The sequence below is a fragment of the Dipteris shenzhenensis genome, chromosome 4 (assembly GCF_047967505.1).
Source record: "Dipteris shenzhenensis isolate YYH24624 ecotype China chromosome 4, Dip_SZ_1.0, whole genome shotgun sequence".
Lineage (NCBI taxonomy): Eukaryota > Viridiplantae > Streptophyta > Polypodiopsida > Gleicheniales > Dipteridaceae > Dipteris > Dipteris shenzhenensis.
The window spans coordinates 17903313-17921386 of NC_141599.1; the positions used below are offsets into that span (position 1 = coordinate 17903313).

General features: G+C 43.6%; 1 protein-coding gene across 1 annotated transcript; it reads right to left on the reverse strand.

Moving 5' to 3' along the window:
• Nucleotides 1–1123: 1123 nt before the first annotated feature.
• LOC147902540 (putative folate-biopterin transporter 3) lies at nucleotides 1124–17815 on the reverse strand. Its single transcript, XM_087373891.1, has 5 exons — nucleotides 17293–17815; nucleotides 2674–2933; nucleotides 2249–2350; nucleotides 1808–1978; nucleotides 1124–1723 (listed from the first exon to the last, which is right to left on the reverse strand). Exons 1-5 carry the CDS (start codon nucleotides 17813–17815, stop codon nucleotides 1124–1126), a joined length of 1656 nt encoding a protein of 551 aa, XP_087230017.1.
• Between the last annotated feature and the right edge of the window lie 259 nt (nucleotides 17816–18074).

An 18074-nucleotide genomic window follows, 5' to 3' on the forward strand; every position in this document is an offset into this window, starting at 1 on the left:
AATGACCTATAAATTTTAAAAAGCACTACATTATGCCTATGCGATTGAATCTAAAAAGACCAACCCTATTTTAAAGGAGATAATGTCCTTTTAAAAATTAAAAATGGTGGCAAAAAGAATAAATTATAACTTATATTCATTACATGAAACGTCACTACAAACAATAGGGGATGCTCCTTCCTTTCCAACAATTGGAAATGCAATGAAAATTCATGAAAGATATGAGCAAACACCACTTGTTATACAAAATTTTAAGCACTCGTTTGTTCCAACTTCACTACATACATATCGAGATAAAGTTACACCTTGCTATACAAAGTTTAAGTACTAATTCGTTCCAACTTAACTGCATACATATCGAGATGGATTACAACCTCTGAGCATCTCACATATTGTGCTGAATGAATACTAGTAAAAAAATGGACATTATTTTCTTAACAAAACTTTCCCTTTTTTTTTTTGCAATAATACTACTCACGAAGGACATGCTCTTGAGTACATCATGTGCTCTCTTGTTTTTAAAGCAAATCCTTATCCACCATGACATTGTTTTCTTTTTCCTCACACACATGCACGTGTCCAACTAATAGGCAGCAAGTTTCCTTTCCCGAAGGAAGTCGGACACATAAAACCGCCTCAGCTAGCAAGAAATTTAAAAAGCCTAGGAATTTGTAATTTGGTTACTGGTATAGTTAGAGTTCTGGTTGTACTCATCTTCTTTTTCTTCTTCTTCTTATTCTATTGACAACCCCGAGCAGAGAGAGCTAGGGATCCAAATGCACCCAAACCACTTCAAGAGAGCTGCTGATCTTCACTGCACGATGATGAATATTTATGAAGATTGGGGAGTAGAGATTTCTAGATGGAATGAAATTCAATTCTAAATATATATCAATACTAAAATTTTGTATCCCTTATAACTTCCTCTCCTTGATGTATCTAGTGGCATCACATCACTACTTTTGTTTTGTTTTGTTTTGACATTGAATTGAAATTGAAAGAGCACAAAGCCTCGGGGATACCCTGAGATGGGGGTTGGGTGACGATTTCAAATAAAATGGATGAGGGATGTTTCAAATAGAATTGAGGATTTTGCTAGAACCCAAGTGATGAGAGCTGGTGATTAGCTAGTAGAATTGATTAGAGGAGTCTTCTCCACTAGTTCAACCTCAAGCTCTTCATCTTGGACCTCCTCTCCGAAGGCAACCAGCTCGGGTGGAATCACTTGCGACGATGGATCTGCATCTGGCACCAAAAACAATACTCCCAGTGGCAACAGCCTCATCATGTTTCTTATAAGTATCGCCAACCACAGATTCTGATAGTCGTCGCGAGTAATTCCTAGCCCATGCTGCAGCATTGCTCCACTCGACCTCGCCGTGAGAAAGCCTATGCTGTCTACGCTCATCAGCAGAGCGAAAAAGGTTCCCTCTATGCCCGTTGGGCACAGCTTCGTACAGAGAATAAGCTGTGGTATCCATTTAACGCGGTGAACCGAGTAGCCCAAAGTCTCATCGAATAGAAAGAACAATGCGTCGGACACATGCAGTTTTAGATTCCATCGCAGTACCAGAAGCAAGTCCACCATTCCACCAAAGAAAACAAGAATTTGAGCCCACAGCAAAATTTTGCGGAAAGAGCAATTCTTTAATAGATTCTGGTAGATCACACCCCCCAAGAATGCTCCGACAGAGCCTACAGCGAAAGACATACTTATAAATTCCTGTAAAACAAGCACGTCAAGTAAGAGATGAACAAGAAGATTGGTTGATTCCTCACAAAGGAACATTGAACAGGATTTACTAACCCGAGAGAATCCTAAGCCCCGTTCTTTATCTGTGTACCAATAGAACTTTCCCTCATCAACAGATGGCGAACTAGCCCACGAGATGAACATATATAACATAGGCTTCCACACTTGAGGACAACTGATTGTTGTGCATATGATTCTACAGGTCCTTTGGAATCTCTGTGCCACCTGCGAATTCCTTTTGGCATAAGATGAGAAAGAAAATACTTTCAACGACGAGCATCACTCGAACTCAAGGTTGTTCAGGCAACAAGGTGGTTGTAAGCGTCTGATACCCGCATCTTGTAAAAAAGAGTTGTTTGAGTATATCTTCCTTTTACGAAAAATTCTTTGAGTATCATTGCAAAGTTTACTTCTGATATGACGTAATTATTAAACTTTGAAGATTTAAATAGTGACAAGGTCGTGATTGACGACCTCATTTACCAGTACACATACCTGATAACTTTGCAATGACTGCTTAGAGAGCTTCAATTCGCGCAGAACAAATCCAAGGACCAGAAAGAGCGCTCCACTCATGGACAGCAGGCCCAATGCATTCTGTAGCCAAATCATGGACGATGAGCGACAGCAACACATTCTTCCAGGGACAATGTCCAAAAGATAATAAGCGTTGCTTGTTTTCTGATCTGGCATTCTCAACTGGAACTCTATGTTCAGAAATCTAGTAGAACACGTAAACCAGTTTTAGGCCTTCCCCAAGGATTGGTTAACAAGCCACGTCCATAGCGACTATGACAAATCAAGAAGGCTTTATTATGTCTTATTATCAGAACATATTCGAATACAACCATTTGATAAAAAAACATAAATGATTTGGAAAAAATTTCCTGAAAACTGGAGATGAGAAGATGAAAAATGACCTTTGGCCCTAGATAATGAACGATAAATCCATTCATGGAGAAACCCACGATGTGCCCCATGGCCTCACTCATCGAACATAGGGTTTGGATATCTGCTGCTAGAATTGGTTTCTCACGGCTTTGCCTTGTAATATCAGCATCAAGCGTAACTTGAGCTATAGCTACCCCCAGTATGTATAGTAAAAGCAATATAACTGCACTGGCAGCATGCAGCTTAGAATATGCCATCATCACCGAAATGGAGATCAAAGATAAGAGTCCTGCATGCAAGCTGCTGTGAATTAGATGTTGGAAATTGTACAACATAATCAAGGTAGGCTTGGGTGCTGTAACATTTCCAACAACAGGAGAAGAGACCTTCAGGGTTCACGTAAGACAACTTTATATCTGAGCAATTGGGGATTCATACAGCTTTAGAAGCCATTTCTGGCATAATTTGGCCTAAAGTTTTTTTTTTTGGGCGTGAAAATAAAGCTTTATTACTTTGAGAAAAAAGGTTACCTCAACTATGCTAGCAATCTTCAGACTTACAAGCCTGAAGACTGCTAGCTGGCTGGCCTAAAATTAAGTCTGAAGATTGCTAATTTGGCCTAAAGTTAACCTTAATTGTCTATCGTTCCGTGTCAATTATTACCTCATAACTACCCTAAATTTGTACCAACCCTCACACTACAACATTTTCGCTCATGGCCCTCCATATTACTTGTGACTACAGCATGATACATTTCTTTTTCGTATCTCCTTTCCACCTGTAACCTTCAGTCCATGGTTCAACAAAATGTGATTTCCATACTAGTGACTACAGCACAATGCATTTCTATTTTATATCTCCTTTCCACTTGGAACCTTCAAGCCACGCCCCTCCATACTTCTTGTGATTCCAGCATGATACATATCTTTTTCGTATCTTCTTTCCACTTTGAACCTTCAAACGATGGCTCAACAAAATTAGATTTCCTGTGGATTTCCTGCAGAGCCCTGAATTCCTGGAGTCATAACGTACATACCCTTCATGTGTATTGATAATTCAAAGATAACACAGCTCATGAAGGAGAAGAGTTGGAACAAACTTCAAAGCTACACCTGAGCTGTCACATTTCTGTTTCAGTTCTCCATGTCTATAGAGGCAAGAAAACGAACGTGAAGCATAATTGAAAAACCTGTTTTGGCCCTTCTTAGTTGACTTAGAAGTATTTGCGTGAGTCAGCATTTGAGCATTTGAGTCCTCGATTGGATAGGGAATTGTCTGTTTTCTGGATTTCAATCGGAATCCACTAGTACACCCATGTAGTCTATCATTTAGCAAGTTATGTTAGCTTTACTTGCTTTAGGACGTATGCAGCAGCTCTGTAAAGTCATCTAGAGATATTCACTTAGAAAAGACAATTGGCCTAGACGATCCTCTGCGGTGTAGGTGAGTAGCACGGTTTCCAACGCTAATTATAGGAGTCTCATGCATCCTTTACAGGAAGGATGTGGCAAGACTACCCTAGACTGCTCATGTTTAGTTAAGAGTCCCTGGTTGTGAGTCCTTTGAGTGGGGCATTGGCTCGTTCCTGCTCATAAAATTTTATCACATGCAAGTTCTTCCCATGGATGGTTGAGGCCACTTGCAAGGCAGTTTAGACATTTGAAGTGCCAATTGGAGAGCCAACAAGGACCATTACAGGCACAAAGAAACATGACAAAAAGTCAACCTCGATTTGTTTTTTTTTAATGACCTAAGTGTTTTGACCGCCTTGGGTAACTTTGACCAATGACTCTGGATGGTTCAAGGTTCGTTGACATCAAGCAAAACATGCTGATGTGGGGCTGGGGAGGAGGGGTGCTGGGTGTAAGAAAATAATAATACGTCTGTGCTCAACAGATAACAGGATCTCGTACGCAAGAGAGAAAACAAGATAGTATGGAGAATCAAAATTTTGATTACTGTAGAACTGATACAATAGATGGCGCTGCCTCCCAACCGTGCGCTTCTGTGAAAGAAGCTTCGATGGCGTGCTGGAAACAGTAGAAGACGGAGGCTGAATGCTAAGGAATCAGGGTTGCTGCAGCCAGTGATGAAATCAGCTTCACGGGCTTGCTGTTATATAGCCACCAGTCGTAGTCAGTTAGGCTCAATTGGGTGACCGACCCAGTCCGCCCAAAACGGTCGACTGGGAGTCGGTCCCGAAATAGGCCATCGACCATATGATAGAACCGGTGCGCAAAACAGAGCAACAAACCTATGGTTACTGTTTGGCCCAGAGCCATCCGGGATCATCTGAGGCTCCAAACGGGCCCTGCAACCCGAGAGTGGGCTGCCCCGGGAAATGCTCTGTTTACCCTCAGTGCGGTCAGTCAAGGGATGCCTTCCCGCACTTGCATGTAGCCTAGTTGGCAATGTGCCAACTCTATCTGAAGCCGTCCAGCCATCAGGCCACACATGGCCCCCATCTGGTGTCCAAACCAGGACCTACCGGATAACCGAGCTACTCAAATGCCCTCTCCTCATATGGGGGCTTACAAGTAGAGTTAGCTGGTTCGCGTAGTTACAAGAGAGTGGAGCATTGATATCTAACACCCCCCCTCAATGTCCACCCGCAAGTGAACTTACTTTTTCGGCCCAATGCCAAGTCAATGAAGATGCCTCTCCAGCAAGTCTCTTCCAAGAGCCTTCGTGAAGATGTCCACAACATTCTCTGTAGTCGGACAGTACACCAAGTCGACCTCTCCATCCATGATGAGCTCGCGTACAAAGTGATATTGAATCTCAATGTGTTTTGTGCGAGCGTGGAACACCGGGTTCTTTGCAATCGCCATGCAACTCTGATTGTCACATGATAACTGCGTAGGCTTGTTCTGCACTGCACCCATGTCTCCCAAAATCCTCCTCAACCACACTGCCTCGCAAGAAGCAAAGCATGCAGATTTGTATTCGGCCTCAGTAGAAGAAAGAGCAACTGTGGGTTGCTTCTTACTGACCCATGACACAACTCTAGATCCAAGTGAGAAACAATACCTTGTCACTGATCTCCTGCTGTCCACGTCTCCTGCTCAATCCGAGTCACTGAATCCGGTCAAGATGTTGCCCTTGGTATAGGTGATGCCATAATCAAGTGTGCCTTTGATGTATTTCAGCACCCGCATCCCTGCCCTCCAATGGTTCTCCTGGGGCTTATTGGAAAACCTGCTTAGTGCACCAGTCGCAAAACTGATGTCCGGCCGTGTGTTGCACAGATAAATCAAGCTGTCCACAAGCCTTCTGTACTTCGCTTCGTCCACCAGTCGTGATGAATCCTCGTTTGAGAGCTTCGCGTCAACCTCCATAGGGGTACCAACTGTCTTGCACTCAGTCATGCCAAATGCCTTCAGTATCTCTCCAGCATACTTCAGCTGTGAAATGAAGATCTGTTTTGGCTCCTGCCAAACTTCAATCCCCAAACAAAAATGCATCAGTCCGAGGTCTGTTATTTCAAACTCTCTTCCTAGCAAATGCTTCATCTGCGAGATCTTCTCTTCATGGTTCCCTGTTATGACAAGGTCGTCCACATAAAGGACCACGATCATACACCTGCCTCCTTCTCTGAAGATATACAAATTTGCATCAAATGGGCTCTTCCTAAACCCGTTTTGCAGAAAGTAGGCATCAATTCACTGGTACCACGCTTGTGGGGCCTGTTTCAGCCCGTAAAGTGTCTTCTTCAGTTTGCAGACTTTACCTTCTGAACCGGGGATCTCAAAACCTGGTGGTTGTTTTACGTATACCTCCTCCTTGAGATCTCCATTTAGAAAGGCAGATTTCACATCCATCTGAAACGCGGGCCAACTTCCCTGGGCAGCTAAAGCCAAAACATTGCGAATTGTGGTTAGTCGAGCTGTGGGAGCAAAAGTATCTTGATAATCAAAACCATGTACCTGTGCAAATCCTTTTGCCATGAGCCGAGCCTTGTACTTATCCAACGTGCCGTCGGACTTGTACTTGGTCTTGTACACCCACTTGGTTCCGATTACCTTGCATTTTGGTGGTCGATCCACAAGGTCCCAAGTGTTGCTCTTCATTATGGAGCCATACTCCGACTGCATAGCCTCCATCCATCTATCATCGCCCTGTGCCTCTTCAAGACACTTGGGTTCATCAGCACGGATCACTTCTGTCATCAAAGCATAGTTGACCAAGTGTTCTTGCGCCCTTCTTTGCTCCTCTAATCTCTTGGACAGGCGGTGTTCAGATGGTTTCTCCTCAATGGCTGGAGGTTCTCTGCCGTCCAAAAGCTGCTTTACCCACTTCAGGAATGGCCATTGCCGTTGTGGTTCTACAGGCTCTTCTTCGTCTTCTTTATCTTGAATCCTCCCAAGCACCGTTAGGGGAGTTCGGTCTGCTGTTGGTGGTGATACTGGATGGATATCCTAGTCCTGGTTGTCTGGAAAGGAAGCATCCTCCTCCGATTGATGCGGCTGTTCTGAGAAGACCACATCGCGACTTACAATTACCTTCTTGGTAACAGGGTTATAGAGACGGTAACCCTTCGCCTCTTCACTGTAGCCCAAGAAAATACACTTCCGACTCTTCGGTTCCCATTTGGTCTTGGTAGCATCAGGGACATGCACAAAACAGTCACATCCAAAAACTCTGAAATGTGCAGCTGAAGGTTTCTTACCAGAAAAGGCTTGCAGTGGAGTCATCCCGATCACAGCCTTCGTGTAGCTATGATTGAGGATGTAAACTGCAGTGTTACATGCTTCAGCCCAGAAAGTCTTTGGCAAATCTTTCCCTTTCATCATACTCCGGCCCATTTCGCAGATGATGCGCATCTTGCGTTCTGCTACTCAATTTTGCTGTGATGTATGTGGCGGGGGTTTTCACCTTTTGATTCCGTGACTTTTGCAGTAACTTTCGAATTCAGTCGACGTGAACTCTCCACCTCTGTCTGATCTCAGCTTCTTCACCTTCCTCCCCGATTCTTTCTCAACCATTACATGCCATTCCTTGAACCTATTAAAAGCCTTGTCTTTCGTCTTCAGGAAGTATATCCATATCCTCTACTGTAGTCGTCGATCAGCGTCATGAAATAGTAGGAACCACCCAAAGCTTCCATCTCCATCTTTCCGCAAAGGTCCGTGTAAACGAGCTCTAGAGGAGCCTTTGCCCTGCTAGCCTCTTTAGGAAAGGGCTACCGATGCTGCTTGCCCATCATGCAAGCTTCACATACATCGGGCAGATCTGAAATTTCAAGTAGGTCTGCAATCATTCCACTTTTATGCATCCCCTTCAAAGAACTAAGGTTTAGATGACCAAACCTCTCATGCCACAGCTTAGTGTTCTTCACATCCGCTCGAGCACTGAAAGCTAACAGTTCGTAAATGTTGTTGCACCATGTACCTTTACCAACGACCTTTCCTTGAAGATCCAGGATCTGTATACCATTCTTATCGAATTGAACTTTGAGGTCTCGATCCGTGATTGCAGAAACGGACAACAAGTTGCTCTTGCTCATTCTGCTTGTGCCCTGCCTTGTTGCAATAGAAGCACTTGATCTTCTTCTTTCTCTTTTTATCATCAGAAGAAGATGGGTTACTAGAGTCCTTACCCTTACCTTTCTTTGATCCGGTCCAGAAAGCCGAATCTTCTCCAGTCCTCGTCTTTTGACGCATCTCCTCCTCCAGAAGCATCGCGCTGAAATCCTCAAAGTTGAGGGGTGGATTACTCTTCTGCGTATTCAACGCCGTAACAAGACTGTCGTACTTTGGTGGGAGAATCCGTATGCACGTTCGTGCTAGATTCTCGCTGATGATGGTGATGCCAATCGCAGTCATCTGATCACGCAGATTCTTCACCCTGGTGATGAACTTCTCTACCGCTTCAGACTCAGACAACTTCTCGTTCGCGAGTTGAGTCTCCAGATTCTTAATCCGCGTCTGATTCGTGGTCTCGTACTGATTTTTTAAGACCGTCCATGCCTCCTCCGCTGTGGTGACATGTTGAATTAACGCGATGACGAAATCACTAACACTGCAGACAATAGAACACAGCGCATCTGCATTTCTTCTTGTCCACGTGAGAATCTCATCCGCAGTTGGTACTATCTATTGTCCTGCATTGGCTGGATCCAGTCTCGCAACCGGCCTCACATCCACCCCAGTAGCAGTGTCCCAAAGCTCGTATGCGCTTAGGATGGTCTTCATCTTGAACTTCCAAAGTGGATAGTTAGAGCCGTCCAACTTTCCGCTTTTGCCGAACGGTGGGATTCGCAGTCTTGCGGGCTAGGCCATCACTCACAATCTGCTCGCAAAAACAGAAACACACTACCAAATCTTCTTGCAAGAGTCCAGGCTCTGATACCATGTAAGAAAATAATACAACGTCTATGCTCAACAAATAACAGGATCTTGTACGCAAGAGAGAAAATAAGATAGTATGGAGAATAAAAAATTTAATTACTGTAGAACTGATACAATAGATGGCGCTGCCTCCCAACCGTGCGCTCCTGTGAAAGAAGTTTCGATGGCGTGCTGAAAATAGTAGAAGACGGAGGCTGAATGCTAAGGAATCAGGGTTGCTATAGCCAGTGATGAAATGGGCTTGCTCTTATATAGCCACTAGTCGTAGACGGTTAGGCTCAATTGGGTGATTGACCCAGTCCGCCCAAAACGGTCGACTGAGGGTTGGTCCCGAAATAGGCCACCGACCATACGATAAAACCGGTGTGCAAAACAGAGCAACCAACCTACGGTTACCGTTCGGCCCAGAGCCATCTGGGATCATCTGAGGCTCCAAACGGGCCCCGCAACCCGAGAGTGGGCTGCCTCGGGAAATGCTCTGTCTACCCTCGGTACGGTCAGTCAAGGGATGCCTTTCCGCACTTGCATGTAGCCTAGTTGGCAGTGTGCCAACTCTATCTGAAGCCGTCCAGCCATCAGGCCACACATGGCCCCCATCTGGTATCCAAACCAGGACCTACCGGATAACCAAACTACTCAAATGCCTTCTCCTCATATGGGGGGCTTACAAGTAAAGTTAGCTGGTTCCCGTGTAGTTACAAGAGAGTGGAGCATTGATATCTAACACTGGGCCCATAAAAGGCCCCTCTTATCATTTGAAGGATCAAGCAAGAAGGCTGCTAGAAAAGGCAATGAGCAAAACAAAGCAGTAAAGAATCCATCTGCTAGGGGAATAATTGGCCGAAGGCAGATCATGTGCAGAGAGTGTGATAGATAGGGCTTCGTTCCATGGAGGCAGCCCAGATTTTGCAGCAGCCATGTGTGGGCAGCCTGTGGAGAAGTGTGATAGATAGGGCTTAGTTCCATGGTGGCAGCCCAGATTTTGGAGGAGCCATGTGTGGGCAACCTATGGAGCAGTTCATGAGGCTCACCAAATCAGAATTTTGTTGGGCACACAAAGTCTATTTACTTGAGCAACAAATTAAGTGGTCTCTTCGAGAGGGTAGGCTGCTAGGGCATCCTTAGTCATCTGTTTGATGCCATTTGTGCTTATGTTAGCATATATGCAAGTCTTCCATTGCAAATAAAATTATGACTTGCACATGTGGAAGGTTCAATCATTATAGTAGTGCTCTGAGGGAAGTAGTTGGACTGCTAAACCAATCAGCAGCTGTTGAATGGGCAAAAGATTGGGCTTTCTCTTTTCTTCCTTTTGCAAAGCTCCCAAGAACTTTTCTACCTTTGGAGGTGCACAATCAGGAAACAAATTCAATTCTCCTAAAATTGTCGATTTCAAATCTCATATCTGATTTTCATCATTTTCAGACCTTGTTCCAGACTGCCCAATACCAACAAAATACACCTTCTCTTTGAGTAAACCAGCAAACTGCTTCCACCTTATTCGGGGGGAAAAGTTTGGAAAATTATATCCTGTGAGAGATTGTTCAAACTCTTGCTAATAGCTTCATAAAGGGAGCGTTCATGACTTCCCAGTTACATTCTTCTGTATGGTCCCAGTTACATTCTTCTGTATGGGATCTGTGGTAATTGTGATTTCCTACTTTTCTCTTTCGGGTTCTTACCATAGTAGACTGCCCTTTCCATTCCCCGTCTCTCGAGTTGAAACCCTTTTTTGCAACACAGAACAGAGCTACCCCTCTTGGGGGTTGCTCTTTTGTTTTCCCCTCCTAGTCTGCTGGGAGGAGTTGAAGCATCCTTTTTCCCCTCTCATTTCAGATTTCGACATCTAAGATTTCTCTAATATCATGAAACATCTACAGTTTTGACCTGCCATCCAAGTGGCACCTCAAACGGACAAATTAATGAGAGACTCTTTTCTGCCTGCCCTATAATTTGGATCCTGTCTAGATATCTTGCTTCTTTAGGAACATATGTTGGAAGCAGACAGATACATCAATGTCAAGTCTCCCTTGGGAGGGGATTTAAAACATATTAACACCGCAGCTGATGGCACCCATGGGGACACATGTCTTTCAGTAAGCCCAAGGATCCCTTCTATCATTGAGATTGCCTCAGCATCCTTGAGCACCTACTTTATATCTCATCCACATCTACAGATTTAATTACTTTGCTTGTCACATGCACTTGATCTGCAGGCTTCTTTTCCATTCCTTTCATTATCTCCACAAGGCACGTGCAAACCACGTGGCTCTGGATCAAAATCATCCAGATCAGATAGTGGCTTGCCGAAATTTGGAATAGGCAAGGGGAACACCATGTCACACGGTACAATTTAACCACAAAGAGAATTTTCACTTACAAACACATGGACCATCACTAAGCACAAGTGCCTTCCTCTTTTGTTGTTGAAGTTGATTTCTGATTGGATTTCTCTGATTAGATGAGTTGATCACCAAGGCATATGCTCTTGGCTTCAGATATCGCCTCCCACTAGACCCTGTTAGCTCACAAATCTCAATTCCCTAACTCGCCACCATGGCTTTGATAGCATCTTAGAAAAACTAGGCTTGAACCTTAACACCATGATAGCTAGGGACCATGAAGGCTAGAGCCCTTTGAAGACTAGCCTTTACATAAGGTGAAAGGGCCATAGGAATAGATATGTGTTTATGTCCATCTACAGTTGTTTTGACATATCTAATGATGTATATCTAACTATCTTGTCTTTCAAGTATCATAAAAGACTACATTTGAAAGATGAAGGACTCAGGCAGAGTTCAAGAGTTTGGAAAGGAAATGAGAACTCAAATGGAGTTACAAAGAACGTGGAAAATATTTGAGAGCTCATTTAGAATCCTAGAGAAGAGATGAAGATTGAGATATTCATTGGCCCCTAGTCAAAGTGGTCGCATGTATCTTTTAATTCTTACAATATTGTCATTCAGCATATAAATTTAAGTTCTGGCATGCTAGGTTTCACTACCCGTTGAAACTTGGCTATGCATTCAAGATTTTATTATTTTACTTAATAAATGAGGCAAATCACCGGGAAGATCACAATAGTTGTGAGAGCTTACACTTATCGAGCATGGGTATTGATCATAGAGATCTCAGAAGGCCAACGCTCAAATTGTTTCCAATCCCTCATGAGTTGCACGAGCATCAAATCAACCATGTGGTCCATTTGAAAGGCCATTATACAAAAACCCTTGGGATGCTTAATGAGCTTAAGGGAGCCCAAAAATTTATGAGGTTAGATGTTGAGATTGAGATTCCCACCTGGATAATCAAAGAGGGTGATTGAACATACACTAGCTTTTCAGTATACAAAAGCTTTTATAAGTTCAAGGTGTTGCCCTTTAGATGAACTAACGTAGTGGCCATTTTTTTAGATCCTTGAAGAAACAAGATATTGCACTTTCTGTTTTGAGAGATGGCTTTCTGTTCCAATTTGAGCTATTTTCATTTACAGAAAGTGAAACAAACTCATCTTACATGTCAGCTAGTACTTGAGATTTGGTGGTTGCAAAAGATTTATGCAAAAGCACCATCATGGCAGGTGGGCTGAGCATCTTGGACACATTGTAAACTGTAATGGGATCCCAATGGAGCCCTTAAAGGAGATTAATAAGACAGTTTTGCCAATCTCTCATAGATCTTTTGAAGAAGATAACATTCTTATGACCAGATGAAGCATACTTGAAATTTGAAAGATGCCTTGAAAAATGCTTTAGTGTTGGTACGCCCAGCATTTTAAGGGTTTCAAAGCTGTCCTTAGGTAGGAGTATGGAGTGACAGCCTTTGAAAGTAGAAAGCTTGAGGACATAGAGGGGTCATACCATCTTCATGAGTATGAAATGTTGGGAACACTACTTGCAATACATTAATAATATCCTATGGGAAAAATTTCAAGACCAACCAACTCTTAATCACTTTGTTACATATCCGAACCTGTCATTAAAGCAAACAAGGCAGTTGACTTTAGTGTAGTCATATGCGCTTAATAGACCAAAGCACGTATGCTAACATGGAACTGTGTAAAGCCCACAAGACATGACCAAACAAAGACAAAACACTTATGTACACGAGAGAGAAGAATGTGCTGTTAGTGGTCCTCTAGCTCTCCCAAAATATTATCGATGATAAACGGCGTTGAAAGGGGCCTTGCTGTTCCAAATCCAGCAGTATCCAGAGGACTTACTTCAGCGATCTTTTCCAACACCCGATGGAAGGTGGTGAAGGAAGGCGACTTTGGTATCAGTTAAATTGTCCCTTTGTCAAGTTAGTCCGAGGGGTTGAAGTTTGCTTGTGGATTTCTAAGTTTTCTCTATTCCTGGGAAGGAGGCAAACTAGACTTGACCAATTACCTATTATGGGAGTTGAAGACGCAGAGGCACTGGTGTAGCAAGTAGAATCTGGAAGTGACCAAGCGTTTGTTAAGCCCAAGGCCACAAATGATGCCATGGGCAAGATTGTAACACCTCTAGACTTGGCTGAGGTTGAAGAAGGGGATCATTGGACCACATCATTTGGACCACGGTGCAGAGATGATCTGACCCGTATAAAAAAAAGGGAACAACTAGCGGAAGTTCTGTTCCGAAGGTGGACACAAACGCTATGGGCAGGTCATCAGTTTTTCGAATCGTTTGTTGTGAGCATGATGACCATAGATAGATAAAACCTGCTCACCTTCAAAGAGATGAGGGCTGTGTTAGTAATGATAAGCTTTTGGCAAGGCCAAGGTAAAAGGAAAGGGCAAGCTTGGCAGGGGTAAGCCCAAGAGGCAAGATGAATGGATTTATGTGTGGGTAGCCACCAAAAAATGTTTTACGCAATCTTCAATGGGCAATGGTTTGCACATTGCCCAATTATAAAAAGGTAGCATTTATTGGGAGTCATCCTCTACTTGAATTTGATTAGTTGGGCAATGGGTGCCCAAGCTTGGGCAACCAAGGTTGCCTTCCCAAGAGATCTCTTATGATGGGCAGGAGGTAGCAACTGACTAGATTTTGGAATCACTCAAAGTCTTGCACTCTTACTATTTGTAAAGGGGGAACCCCAATGAAGCATCTTGATTGGCCGACCGTTAATGATGGGTGGGCAGTCCTTGGTGTGTAAAGGGCCTACTAGACCTAAACACTTTGCATGAGATTGCAAGAAGAAAGCGGAATAGAAAAACAAGTCCAAACCCATAGAAGAGTCAAAGTTAGATGAGGCATAAATATGGTTGCTCAAGACCTTTCTAAGTAAAGGGCATAATGGAACAAAGGTAAGGTATGTAGACAATAGTGTGACCAATACTATTCTAAACATAGAGCGGTGATACTTGGAGCCTACAAACCTACATTCTACAGTGATGGTGGAAAACAACTAGAGTTGCTTAGTCAGTGAGACTAATAACATAGCAATAACCATTGATAGAGGTGAGGATAGTACAAGACACTTATGCTTGAGGCATGACGAGCTAGGATAAGTTGTAGTGGACATTATAGATACATGCTTGGATTTCTTGCTTCACTGGTTGGCAACATGATTCAGGACCAAGTCCCAATGGAGGTGACCTCCACAAGAATTAGCGAGGTAAACTCAGGGTCAATGTTCTCTTTGCATTTTATCGTGCCAAGGCAAACCAAAGTCAATATTTGCTTTGCATTTTATTGTTGATTTCAATAGATTGTTCTGGCCACATTGTCTGCTCAAGTTCTCTCAAATCCTAGGAGAATGGAGAATGACGGCAATTGGAACAAGTACTAAGATGAAGCACCATTTGTGAGGAAATTCAAAGCCTACTGCACCAAGATAATTATGGGAGAAGTAGAGACAAGGTCTTTGATGAGATTGCGTTGACTACTATTCATAATATCACTTATTGGAGACTTATTGGTGCTTTACTACATGACATTGGAGTATAGACCCTAGTTGAGGACTTTGTGCTAGAGATTGAGGATGCTAGGGTGACTTTCAAGGACTTAAGGTTTATTCTTTGAGAGGAACTTGATATAAGCTTGGGTGTAGAGCCAAACATACGCACAGTTAGGGTTTTCAAACATGCAACCTATTTGAGGGGATCTATGTGGAGCAACCACTAAGATCTATGAACATAACTTCGTTAGATGGGCTCTGCGAACTTCGCCACATGGTGGTCAGGCTAAAAGAGGGCCATTGTGTTAGGTACTTGTCTAGTCTATTCCTATCTTATTAGAGGGGACAGTTGGATGGTTATTTACTAGTTTCATGATGCATTAAGAATTACTAGCTATCATGGGTTTATGCATCATAGGAAAAACATGTGGACGCTATGTAGATATCCAAAACAGTTTGTGACCCAACATGAAAGTGCCATGATCATCCTATTGATGAACAAGACCGTGCTGGAATTGAACACTTCTTCCCTTTCTCTCACTTGAGGGGGAGTACAAGTTCAAGAAATGAAGCTAGAAGAAGTGCCATATGCAGCTGGATCAAAGACGAAGACAAAATTATTCATGTTGCTAATCATTCACGCGACACTTATCCCGGATAGATAAATGCATTGCGTATTGTAAACTCTATAGCATATAGATAGAAGCAAAGCACCACAACAATCAGGGGTGCATCTCAATTCAAATAAAACCTCACTCTATTACTCTTCAAGATCTTACCGATCTTAAGGGGGAGTACAGGAATGTAAGATCATTAAGATCATTCACAGAGGCGGTAATGCGAAGAGGCACAAGACTCTAGCTAATCGTCATCCTCAACCATCTATGTAAACGACACATTATGATCAATACAATAGATTCATTCTACCTATGCGCACGTCATCGTCATCCTCAACCATCTATGTAAACGACACATTATGATCAATATAATAGATTCATTCTACCTATGCGCACGACAATATGTATGCCACTCCTTTTCCGAACTCCATCAAAGATGGAGCCCAATATCCACCACCTTGCCCATTGCTTTGGCCACCACACCAACGGACGATGCTCTAGGAGTACCCTACATACCCCTGCCTCCCTATCCACCTTCCATCCTTGCGATAATCCCACCTCGGAGCGTGGGCCCTATCCTCCTTGGAAGCAAATGCATAGCCCTTCCAATGTGAGTGATCGGCATTGCTAGTCACCTTTCCACCCATCCCTAGCACTGCGAAAACCAGTTTCTCAAGAACAACCTCTTCGGATCGAATGCCTTCCCTACCTCCAGGGATTGCTCAATCTTTGCATACGTTGTCGTCACACCTTAGAACACTAGTGGCATGTACTTGCTCTAGTGCGGTAGGGCTTCATTCATATTTGAATAGAGCCTCTTCTATTAAGTCTTCTGGAGCAATCAAACCGAAGAGGAGGAAGGCTAGAAAGGCAAGGTGGTGGCAGGGAGGCACAAATTGGATAAGAACGGATATTTGGTGCTAAAACTGTCCGTGCGTAAGAAATGTATCCAATGGCCAATATTCAATAGATCTAATCGAACGATCCCTATTTATTCAATCGCCATAACAAAAACCTCTCCCTTAATAGAGAGGAGATTATTTACACCTTGTGATTTCTTCTCGGCATGTTGATAATGGTTTTATATTAGAGGCGTCCAATGCTGCAGCTCAAACCTGTTTTTTAACACAAACAAACTTATCACGGTGTCGATATCCTATAGTCTAACGCCCTTGTTTTATGCCATCTTCATCGAACGATTATCTATACACCTAAGAATTTCACCTAACTACACCTGCAAGAAAACCTAAGAATTTGCGGTTGCACACTTACCTGCACTAGTCAATGTTGACGCAATGCCGTGACCAAATATAGACTCGTATCGAGTCGTATAGCAATAATTTTCATGCTAGCATACTGTAGTTATGCGGAATATGCCAGGCTAGACATCTTGTGGGGATCGCTGGGGCCTCTGCAGACCCTATCTTCTCAGGATGTCTGAGATAATGGAAGCGCCAATGACTCCACAGATTCTCTGGTTATAAAGATACGCTCACACTTTTATGCATGGAGCATGATCAACTGCAAACTATTTCTGCCTCTGTTTGAGATCAAAATCAACGTAGATGCCCTCTCTTTCAGAATTTTCAAGTCCCATAGTGTTAATTTGCCTTTGAACCTTAGTGACGGACAACATCAAATTCAAAACTAGCGATAAGTTAAAACAATCAAACTTCTCTCTAAGGCATGTGAAGCCGGAGGCCAGCTCTCGTCTGAGTGTCTTTCTACAATAACATGAGGTGAATTGCTGCGATCTCAGAAATCACGGTTTCAGGCTTTTTATGGACTGCGTACACACCTGAAAGCACGAGATAGGGACGCCGCCGATATCCAGCAACAGGAACTAAGTCAGTGAGGAGACCCCAGACAGGCTTCCAGTCCCCAGCGCTGAAAATTATGGCATTATACACCTGGGCGACCGATGGCTGCACTTTCTGGTCGTCCTTCCAATAGTATCCTCCAGCGATCTTATACAGCGCCCCTCCGAATCCTTTGCTCACTCCATACATCACTATGACACCGAATATGAAGCTGGCGTTGAGCTCCCTGCACAGCATACAGAACCATCTGATGGGTTGTAGCATCGCATCCGTCCATCGTAGCCTCCTTTCAGGTTCGTCTTCCGTTTTCGGCGAGGATACGATATGACCGTCGACTTTGGCAAGCTTACGCTTCTCACTATCCGGCTCGAAGACGACGCTGTCTAGCGAATCAACGTTCCCTACAGTAAATGGCCTTTGGCTAAACTTGTTCACGGCAGAATCCTCGAGCGGTTGCCCACCCGTCACCGGATCGACGTGAGGAGCGCCGGATTCGCCCATTTGCTCAGCAACGAGGGGGGCGAAGTGCAAGTGGCGAAGCTACGATGGGAAGGAATGTGCAGCCACGAGGCAGGAGAGTGCGCGATATCGATATTGCATAGCTGCACTAGAGCTCCAGAATCTTATATTTTGTATACAGTGGGGAGGGTAGTGTGCATGAACATGGGCGTGCTCCTTGATAGCTGCATTTGTGTTTTCTTTATATAGGTTCGCGTGCATGCACGTGGCCATGCGTGAGACCAAGCCCTCTAAGATTATA